Below are 11,376 nucleotides of genomic sequence, written 5' to 3' on the forward strand. Positions count from 1 at the left end.
TAAGCTTACTCAATGTTCTCTTAAATTGGACAGTTATTAATCTTCCAGATATCACCTTTTGTCAGAACTCAAAAGTTATGAGTGGCCCTCGCCATATCGACACTTTCTGACTGAGCTCCTCTCTATCCTGAATACAAGAGACCCTAATAGTTAGGCAGGAATAGCATTGCCCCTATTCAGCCTCAAGAAGTTGCAGAAGATGGATCTTTGTTTCTCTTCAACCCTTAGGATTAAGGGTTTCCTTGTAAAAGGGAGTGGGGGAAATGTCAGAGGCGTTTGAACTCGAGCAACTCCATTTTGAAGAAGGGCTGGGTAAAATAAGTCTGAGACTTGGTGGGCTGCATTCCCAGGAGGCTAAGGCATTATTAGTCACAGGATGAGACAGGAGGTTGACACAAGATACAGGTCAAAAAGATCTTGCTGATAAAACAACTTGCAGTAAAGAAGCCAGGCAAAACCAAGATGGTGATGAGAGTGACCTCTGGTTGGTGTCACTGCTACACTCCCGCCAGCACCACAACAGTTTACAAATGCCTGGCAATGTCAGGAAGTTACCCTATATGGTCTAAAAAAAGGACGCATGAATAATCCACCCCTGGTTTAGCATATAATCAAGAAACAACCATAACAATGGACAATCAGCAGCCCTTGGGGCTGCTCTGTCTCTGGGGTAGCCATTCTTTCATTCTTTTACTTTCTTCATAAATTTGCTTTCACTTAAAAAAAAGAAATAAATAAATAAACCCCACAAAATTCAAGACCAGCCCAGGCAACAGAGTGAGACTTGGTCTTAAAAAAAAAAGAAAGAAAGAAAACAAGTGTTGAATATACTCAGCCAGAAGCGGAATGACTTTTTTTTTTTTTTTTTTTTTTTGAGACTGAGTTTCAATCTTGTCACCCAGGCTGGAGTGCAATGGAGGTAGTCTCGGCTTACTGCAACTTCCACCTCCAAGGTTCAAGCGATTCTCCTGCCTCAGCCTCCCACGTAACTGTAATTACGGGCATGTGCCACCACACCTGGCTAATTTTGTATTTTTAGTAGAGACAGGGTTTCACCATGTTGGCCAGGCTGGTCTTGAACTCCTGGCCTCAGGTGATCCACCCACCTCGGCCTCCTAAAGTGCTGGAATTACAGGCGTGAGCCACGGCACCCAGCTCTAAATGACTTTTTTGTCAGAGAACTTACAGAGCATATCACTGCACCAGGTCCTAGGCTAAACTACCAATTTCTGGACCCTGACATCTACTATTTTTGTGGTACTTCTTGTGAAAAGACAAATCTGAAAGTAGTCATATCCTATTTAAATATTCGTCATTTACTTAAACAAAGAGAATAAAGCTCTTGAAGTATAAAGCAGTGCTAATCTACAGTAAATCAATAATCCATTCTAGGCCTCTGAATTTTCTTTTCATCAGTTCTACTTTTGGGCACACCCTACTACACCTCCTCCTCCCTCCACCCCAGAACTACACCCAGGGTACTAGCTATGCCTAAGTAGTAAGCTATGCTATACTTTAAAAAAATAATGATCTATAAAATCCTCCATTATCATAAAGATAATCAGTCTCGGGAATAGACATGACCTTCTTTTTAATACAATAAATATTAACAAAAATCCAAGAAACATGAAATAAGTTTCACATAAAGATATCCATCTAATTGGATAATAAAAAGTTAAGTTCAGGCCAGGCGTGGTGGCTCACGCCTATAATCCCAGCACTTTGGGAGGCCAAGGTGGGCGGATCACGAGGTCAGGAGATGGAGACCATCCTGGCTAACACGCTGAAACCCCATCTCTACTAAAAATACAAAAAATAAGCTGGGCGTGATGGCGGGCACCTGTAGTCCCAGCTACTCAGGAGGCTGAGGCAGAAGAATCGCTTGAACCTGGGAGGCGGAGGTTGCAGTGAGCCGAAATCACTCCACTGCACTCCAGCCTGGACGACAGTGAGATTGCATCTCAAAACAAAAACAAAAAAAAAAAAAGCAAGTTCAGATGCTATAACCAGTGAGTGTTAAGGGAAACAGAAAATAAGTCCAAAGACTATTTTCTTAACTAGTAATATGTACTACTAATAAATTGTACCTTGGCAAGTAATATGTAAAAGTAAAAGAGAAACAAAATATGTATAAATGTATAAATAAATAAATAATAAACTATACCAATTCATATGGCTGAGGAGGGTTAGTTCTACTCACATTAATACCTAATCGGGGGGTGGGCCTGGTGGCTCAAACCTGTAATCCCAGCACTTTGGGGGGTCAAGTTGGGCAGATCACCTGAGGTCAGGAATTCAAGGCCAGCCTGGCCAACATGGCGAAACCCCATCTCTACTAAAAATACAAAAAAAACTAGCTGGGCAGTGGTGGTGCGTGCCTGAAGTCTCAGCTACTTAGGAGGCTGAGACAGGAGAATCACTTGAACCCAGGAGGCAGAGGTTGCAGTGAGCCAAGATCACACCATCGCACTCCAGCCTGGGCAATAAGAGCGAAACTCCATCTTAAAAGAAAAAAAAAAAAACCCCTAATAGGGAATAAACTCCTGTGTACATATACTGAAGAGATTATGGAGTTAAATATGAATCATCATTTAATACAGGCACCTAAAAATATAATATTGTGATATTGTCAGCATAATAAAAAGAAATCACAAGATGTGATCCTCATATTACCTTGCTTCTATGAAATACATTTAATTTCTAAGGTTAGCTTAAAGAAAAGGGATTTCAGATATGCTAATTTTTAGGTTTTAGAAAACCTATAAACATTTCCCTCCCTGGCTTCTCTCCTAGTCTCCTAAGACCACTCTATGAGGCCCCCTTCTTCTGCTCACAAAATGGCAAGTTTCCTCAAGCACTAGCCCTTAGCTTTTGCTTTTTCTCTTATTTTCTCTTCTTTTTTTAGAGACAGGGTCTCATTATGTTGCCCAGGCTTGTCTCAAACTCCTGGCCTCAAGCAATCCTCCTGCTTTGGCCTCATGAGTAGCTGGGATTTCAGGCACAAGCCACAGGCTCTTTTCATCCTACACATATATTCCCAGGCTCATTCTTCTATTTTCATGGCTCCCAATATCTCATATTTTCTTTCTTAGTCTCAGATCCCCAAGTGTCCCACAACTAACTAGACTTATTTACCTGGAACTATAAAAAATGCCTCAAATTTAACAAGCCCCAAACTGAATCTCCCTCTAAAATCCTTTGGCCCTACCATTTTGTTTCATTTTTATTTTGTTTCTTTTGATTAAATTGCCCAAACTCAGAAACCTAAATTGCTTTTTTATTGTTTTACTTTTTACTTACTATGTCATTATGTCACCTGCAATAGGAAACCTAAATTTACCTTCACTCCTTCCTTTCCTTGTCTCTTCCAAGTATGTCCAAGTATGTTAATATTTTATTTTATTCTATTCTATTCTATTATTTTGAGATGGAGTCTGGCTCTGTCCCCTAGGCTGGAGCACAGTGGTGTGATACTGGCTCACTGCAACCTCCGCCTCCTGGATTCAAGCGATTCTCCTGCCTCAGCCTCCCAAGTAGCTGGGATTACAGGCATGCACCACCACGCCCAGCTAATTTTTGTATTTTTAGTAGAGACGAGGTTTCACCATGTTGGCCAGACTGGTCTCCAACTCCTGACCTCAGGTGATCCACCAGCCTCAGCCTCCCAAAGTGCTGGGATTACAGGCATGAGCCACTGTGCCTGGCCAAGTATGTTAATTCTATCAAAGAAGTGTCTCTGAATTCCCTCCCTCTGCTGCCCTGCTCTCCTTCACCACAGCAGTAATTCAGCCCCTAAACCACTCCCTAACACTCTATCTACTTCAACTTCCTCCTAAATAATCACCCAGCTTCCAGTATTCTCCCATCCAGGCATTTCTGATCTGTTTCCAGGTGGCCACAAGAACAATCATGCTAAAACAGATCTGATCACTTCTATTCCTGAGAAACTTCCACTAGTGTCCCACTGAGCTTAGACATCTTAACATACTGTAAGAGACTCTTCTCAACCAGATCAGCCCACCTTTACAGCTTCATCTCTAGCTGCTCTCTCAGAGACCATAAACCAATAAGGGCCATGTACAGCTCACATCCATACTTTTGCTAGAAATAAAAAATCTGGCCAGGCGCAGTGGCTCACACCTGTAATCCCAACACTCTGGGAGGCCGAGATGGGCGGCTCACCTGAAGTCAGTAGTTTGAGACCAGCCTGACCAACATGTTGAAACCCCCTCTCTACTAAAAATACGAAAATTAGTCAGGTGTGCTGGTGGACACCTGTAATTCCAGCTACTCAGGAGGCTGAGGCAGGAGAATCACTGGAACCTGGGAGGCAGAGGTTGCAGTGAGCCGAGATCACGCCATTGCACTACAGCCTGGACGACAGAGTAAGACTCTGGCTCAAAAAAAAAAAAAAATTCTTCCTCTCTCCAAGCAGAGCTGCTTCCTCCTCTGTAGTCTTATAACACTTTAAACAGGCTTAGATCATGGTACAATATGTATTAATGTTCATTGTTACATTAAAAAACTATTATAAATAGCAGTTAAGTTTGTGACTCTGAAGCAAAAACACCTGGGTTTAAAATCCAAGTTGGGGGCAACCCGCTCGGGTCCCCTTCTACACTGTGGAAGCTTTATTCTTTTGCTCTTCGCAATAAATCTTGCTGCTGCTCACTTTTAAAAAAAAAAGAAAAAGAAAAAAAAAATCCAACTTGGGTGACCATCCCTATTTATTCATCTATAAAATAAAGACAACAATTTTTATAGGGTTTTATGAAGATTAAATTATGAAACAGAAACTGCTAGCAAAATGCCTAGAACACAGAAGGGGCTCGTCAAATGCTGGCTACCATAATATCATCTGCCTTTCAACGCTATGGGCTATTCGAGGGCTGGAACTCAAGGGCTGGAACTCAGTTTCATTCACTTTTCCTTCTTTTTTTTTTTTTTTTTTTTGAGACAGGGTCTCATTTTGTCACCCAGGCTGGAGTGCAGTGACACCATCACTCTCAGCTCACTGCAGCCTCGACTTCCTGGGCTCAAGTGATCCTCCCACCTCAGCCTCCCAAATAGCTGGGACTACAGGGGTGCACCACCACACCTGGCTAAATTTTGTATGTTTTTAGAGAGGGTGTTTTGCCATGTTGCCCAGGCTGGTCTCAAACTCCTTAGCTCAAGTGATCCTCCCCGCTCAGAATCCCAAAGTGCCCAGATTACAGGCGAGAGCCACCATGCCCAGCCACATTACACTGTACTAAATAGTAGACTTCAAAAGATGAAAAATGAAGATAAAATATAAATGTAAACAATAAATTACCCCCCAAAAAAATCAGGAAAGGGCCAGGCGTGGTGGCTCACACCTGTAATCACAGCACTTTGGGAGGCCGAAGCGGTGGATCACAAGGTCAAGAAATCGAGATCATCCTGGCTAATAGGGTGAAACCCCGTCTCTACTAAAAATACAAAAAATTAGCCAGGCATGGTGGCAGGCGCCTGTGGTCCCAACTACTCGGGAGGCTGAGGCAGGAGAATGGCGTGAACGCGGGAGGCAGAGCTTGCAGTGAGCCAAGATCGCGCCACTGCACTCCAGCCTGGGCGACAGAGCGACACGCCATCTCAAAAAAATAAAATAAAATAAATAAAAAATAAAATCAGGAAAGGGATAGAAAATAGATTTGTAAATCAGACTCTGAATACTGAACAAAATTTCAACTAAAATTTTCCTTTTATTTAAAGATGGGGGCAGGGCACTGTGGCTCACACCTATAATCCCAGCACTTTGGGGGACCGAGGCTGGTGGATCACCTGAGGTCAGGAGTTTGAGACCAGTCTGGTCAACATGGTACCCCGTCTCTACTAAAAATACAAAACTTAGCCAGTGGTGGTGGACGTCTGTGATCTGAGGCGCCCACCCAGGCTGAGGCAGGGAGAATTGCTTGAATCCAGGAGGTGGAGGTTGCAGTGAGCCGAGATCATGCCATTGCACTCCAGTCTAGGAGACAGAGCAAGGCTTCATCTCAAAAACATATATATATATACAAAATAAAAATAAAGAGGGGAAGGGAGCATCCTTAGATACAATTAAATGGACCTCTAACCTAACTGCATTTTTATCTAATCGTCACACCCAGAACTGGCTAAATTTTGTATATTCCAGAAAATATGAGTACAGATTAATAGCACAGCCTTTACTTGAATTCAGAAGTTCTGACACTTACTAGCCATGTATCTTCAGCAACCTTGGATTTGTGATCTCCAAATGAAGAAAATGAGGAATAATAAGATAATGTACGCAGAATGTACTTAGCATATTGTATGACACGGAATAAGCATTCAGTGAATTTGATATGTTATAATGATGCTCCTTAAATCTTAATGTTCATAAATCATGGTATATACATAGAATGGAATACTATTAAAACTTAAAACACAAGGCAGTTCTATTAATATGAAATTGATATGGTATTGATATGGAATGATCTCCAAGCTACTAAATTTAAAAAGAAATGAAGGCCGGGCGCGGTGGCTCAAGCCTGTAATCTCAGCACTTTGGGAGGCCGAGACGGGTGGATCACGAGGTCAGGAGATCGAGACCATCCTGGCTAACACAGTGAAACCCCGTCTCTACTAAAAAATACAAAAAACTAGCCGGGCGAGGTGGTGGGCGCCTGTAGTCCCAGCTACTCGGGAGGCTGAGGCAGGAGAATGGCATAAACCCGGGAGGCGGAGCTTGCAGTGAGCTGAGATCCGGCCACTGCACTCCAGCCTGGGTGACAGAGCCAGACTCCGTCTCAAAAAAAAAAAAAAAAAAAAAAAAGAAATGAACAATTAACAGAATTAACTGCTGTATACACAAAACAATGTGTACCGCATGTTACTACTTCTATTTTTTTAATACAGTTATCTCTATATGTATATGCTTGTACATACACAGAATGTATCTGGAAGAATACATAAGAAACTAGTATCAGAGATTGCCTCTGAGGAGAAAAACTAAGCAGCTAAGGGATAGGAATAGAAGAAAGCCTTACATTTTGCCATCTTCTTTCTTGCACCTGTTGAAATTTATACCATTTGCTTTTATTGACTACCAAAAATGAAAAATGAAATTCATATTATAATCCACAGCTTACACTACCAGAATATTCCATTATACATTTATTTATTTATTTATTTATTTATAATGACTACTCCAGCAGATCGGGGTACCCCCTAGGCAGTGTGTGGAGCCTATTCCATTATACTAAGTGCATTATGCTAATCTTTCGATAAAAACGTAAGGTGATGTAATCAAAGTTCTAGTATTAATTTCAACTGCATTAATGATAAGGGTCAAAGATTGTCATATTTTTAGCTAAATTAATCAATAAGAATCTATTTATTAAGGTATATACTTTATTAAGGTCATCAATCTATTAAGGTATATTACAGGGGTTGCTTGAATTTGAGAAAAAGGAAAACAAGTATGTGGATCAGGGAGACAATGAGAATAATTTCATTCATTCATTCAAAAATCGTATTTGCATATCAGGTACCAATCATTGCGCTAAGTGCTTAGGAAACAATGACACAATGTCCTTGCCTTTGAAAAACGTGCAGTTTAGTGCGAGTATACGAATAGAGCAGTAAAACTGGCACTCTTGACTTGGTTACTCAGAATATACATTCATTCATTCACGAACATATAACAACTGAATGAAGGAAGCCAGGAAGAAGGAAAGCCCGGTGACAAAATAATTCCACTGAGGCCTCTAGTGACTTTAAAAGAACACTAAGAATCGATCCCTAAATCTGAGAATGCGTGTGGACCTTCTTTCCCAGAATCACGAGAGAGAACAGGGCCTGCAGAGGTCCCAGGCGCGGCTCTTCCTCCAGTGCCCGTAAGTCACCAGCCCCGAGAGCCTGGAAAACGCTGAGGGTAGGGGTCCCCAAGGCCCCAACCCCACACCTGCATCACTTCAAGCCAGGCACTCCCACTGGGCTCAGGTCTCTAAAGGTCCCGGAGGGAAGAAACTCTGAGTCGACCTCTGACCCTCAAAATGAAAGTCACTCAGGGTCATTTCCCTCAGTGCTCAGGGCTCATTCACAGACAGTATAAAAGGTCAAGAGAAATGGAAACACCTCTCGAGGAGCCCTTAGCTTTGTGAAAGCAGGAGACACCTGGGGTAGATTGGACAGGGAGGGTGACCCCAGAGGCTTCTCCAGTCATATGCAGTCGGCTCGGACTACTCATGGCACAGTCACTGACCTTTCCAAAGGGGCTTCCCAGGGGCGGTGGCCAGAGGAGCGAGAGCGGCGGCCCGGGCCCCGCACCCAACACATCTCCCTCTCAGCGGGCTCTGTGCTAAGGGGCGCAAGGTAACCAAGAGCGACCAGGAGGCCGCCATCTTGAACTCCGTACGAGGAGAGGAAGAGGAAAACTTTATTGAAACCCAAGAGAGACGGTGGCAAAGTCAAATCCCGCCGTGCACGCTGAAGGCTCCACCCGACAGAACCAAGGGATCAGTTAGGGAACGTGACCTCCAGTAGCCAGATGGGCGGGCTGCACTCCCGTGCCCTCCCGTCCTTCCGGACGCTGCCAGCCGGGACTACGACTCCCAGCATGCAGTGGGGCGGGGCGGAACGGAACGGGCAGCTCCAGTCTGGGCAGCCGGAGGGAGGGCGATTCTCTGCCCGGAGCTGGCGGCCTAGGAACCCGAAGTTTTCAAGGAATTGGGAAGTGATTATGACGGGTGGGCAGGTAACCACTCTTGAGCCTTTTAAGTTAGCTCACATGACCGAGATTCCGAAACCTGAATAAAATGGAGGTGACCCAGTGGGCCCTCGGGTTTTAACACAATAATGATGTCACTTCGTCACACCTCCCTAAATGGTAGGCCCATTTTTTATTTAACCTCCAGCGTCCAACTCATCTTTGACGAGTACCTGAAATGTGTGCGTACCGTTTTCCCTTTTCGTATTTGAGTAATACAAATGGTACACACTCAAATGTTTTGAAAGAATGTATAAGTGGCATGGGAAAACCAAGGGCCTAAGGACTGTTGGTGGACGGAGAAGTCATGGGACAGTGTATCCGAAGGGTAACTTCTCATTGATCAGCCCTAATTTGATTAAACGATACATGCTTTGAGATACTATAATAAGCGAATTAGGAGTACAAATTGCTGTCCAGAAGAGGCTGGCAATCCAGTAAGCGAGATGAATTCCAGAAAAGAATACAGGCCGGGCTAGGTGGCTCATGCCTGGGAAGCCAAGGCAGGAGAATTGCTTGAGCCCGGGAGTTTGAGACCAGTCTGGGCAACATAGCGAGATTCTGTCTCTGCAAAAAAACACAAAAATTAACTGGGCATGGTGGCCTGCGCCCTGTCGTCCTAGTTACCAGGGAGGCCGAGGTGGGGTTGCGACCCGGAGGTGGAGGCTGCAGTGAGCTGGGATTGTGCCACTGCACTCCTGCCTGGGAGACCTTCTCAAAAAAAAAAAAAAAAAAAAAAAAGAGAGAGAAGGCCGGGCGCAGTGGCTCACGCCTGTAATCCTAGCATTTTAGGAGGCTGAGGCAGGCGTATCAACTGAGGTCAGGAGTTCAAGACCAGCCTGGCCAACATGGTGAAACCCCGTCCCTACTAAAATACAAAAATTAGCCGGCATGATGGCGGGTGCCTGTAATCCCAGCTACTTGGGAGGCTAAGGCAGGGAGAATCGCTTGAATCTGGGAGAGGGTGGCTGCAGTGAGTCGAGATCACGCCACCACTGCACTCCAGCCTGGGCGGCTGAGCGAGACTCTGTCTCAAAAAAAGAAAGAAAGAAAGAAAAGAGGAGGGGAGGGAAAGGGAGGAGAAGGGGCAGGGGAAGGGAGGGAAAGGGGGAGGGGAGGGGAGGGAAAGGGGGAGGGGAGTGGGAGGGAGCAAAATAAAAAGGTTTTTAAAATAAATTTTTAAAAAAGATAATTCAGGGGCCGGGCGCGGTGGCTCAAGCCTGTAATCCCAGCACTTTGGGAGGCCGAGATGGGTGGATCACGAGGTCAGGAGATCGAGACCATCCTGGTCTACACGGTGAAACCCCGTCTCTACTAAAAATACAAAAAACTAGCCGGGCGAGATGGCGGACACCTGTAGTCCCAGCTACTCGGGAGGCTGAGGCAGGAGAATGGCGTGAACCCGGGAGGCGGAGCTTGTAGTGAGCTGAGATCGCGCCACTGCACTCCAGCCTGGGCGACAGAGCGAGACTCCGTCTCAAAAAAAAAAAAAAAAAAAAAAAAAAAAGATAATTCAGGGTTGTGGAATCAATGAGAGAGCAGTTTGGCTGGTAAATCAAAAAGGCCTTCTAAAAGCTCAACTTTTTTTTTTTTTTTTTTTTTTTTTTAAAGAGAAGTAGCCTCACTATGTTGCCCAAGGCCAAGTGCTGTGGCTATTCACAGACTCCATCATCGTGCATAGCAGCCTTGAACACCTGAACTTACATGATCCTCCTGCTTCAGCTTCCCCAGTAGCTGGGACTACAGGTGCCAACCACCATCCCAAGCTTTAAACGCTTTTTTTTTTTTAATATTTAGAAACATGGAATACTTCACGAATTTGTGTGTCATCCTTGCGCAGAGTTCATGCTAATCTTCTCTGTATGGTTCCAATTTTAGTATATGTGCTGCCAAAGCAAGCACTACAAGCTTAACTTTTAAGAGATAAAGACCTTCCAAGAACAGGGAATAGAGTGAAATAAGGCAGGCAAGAAAGTCTGGAGTAAGTTCAGTTGTGTGAAAACAAATGAAAAGACTACACTAAGAAGAATTCCAGAAAGTCAGGCAGTTAATCCACACTAGAAGAGGAATTCCAAAGAAACAAGAAAGAGAAACTGTAGCATGGCATAATAATTTAGAGACGTCTCTACCAACTTGCTCAAATCATTTATAGAAAAAATTATTTTGATTGTATCTGTCAAAATAAGCCAATTTACACTTACTATTTATCTTCTATCTGTAATTCCACCACCTGACATGACAAACTGTGCTTCCATACTGTGGTGATTTTTTTTTATTTTGTTGCTAATTTTTGGTGTGATACTTTGTGAAAGACCTTTTGAAAAATCTGATTGTTTCTCCCTTGACTTGAATATGTATTTATCACACTCAAAAGACTTTCAGAGAGTATTTAGATTTCATCATGTTTGCTCCGAAAAATCACTTGCCTTGGCCAATGAAATTATCCTTTATTAGAAATTCCAACAGCTTAATAATTACGGAGGTAATATAAGCACTCATGGATAATTTAATGCCAAAGAAGACCTACAGGAAATTTTCACATGGTTGTGCAAGTAGACAGAAACACAGAAAATTAACTTTATTTTATACAAATGTAAGCTAATTTAGAGGGAAATAACTTAGATTAA

At 43.5% G+C, this 11,376-nt stretch overlaps 1 protein-coding gene and 1 non-coding gene across 2 annotated transcripts in view; both read right to left on the minus strand.

Annotated features, from left to right (window-relative positions):
- The window catches only part of AFG1L (AFG1 like ATPase), a 219,225-nt gene extending 210,631 nt beyond the window's left edge, over window positions 1–8,594 (minus strand). The window contains exon 1 of the mRNA XM_023205967.2: window positions 8,246–8,594. Within this exon, the coding sequence (XP_023061735.2) occupies window positions 8,246–8,384 (139 nt within the window). The 5' untranslated portion in view covers window positions 8,385–8,594. The remainder of the gene's footprint in view (window positions 1–8,245) is intronic.
- A 1,950-nt stretch (window positions 8,595–10,544) lies between these two features.
- On the minus strand, window positions 10,545–10,651 carry LOC111538650. The gene has a single exon (XR_002730404.1). It is a non-coding gene; the product is annotated as a U6 spliceosomal RNA (small nuclear RNA).
- Between the last annotated feature and the right edge of the window lie 725 nt (window positions 10,652–11,376).

This window comes from Piliocolobus tephrosceles, chromosome 5 (assembly GCF_002776525.5).
Source record: "Piliocolobus tephrosceles isolate RC106 chromosome 5, ASM277652v3, whole genome shotgun sequence".
Classification (NCBI taxonomy): domain Eukaryota; kingdom Metazoa; phylum Chordata; class Mammalia; order Primates; family Cercopithecidae; genus Piliocolobus; species Piliocolobus tephrosceles.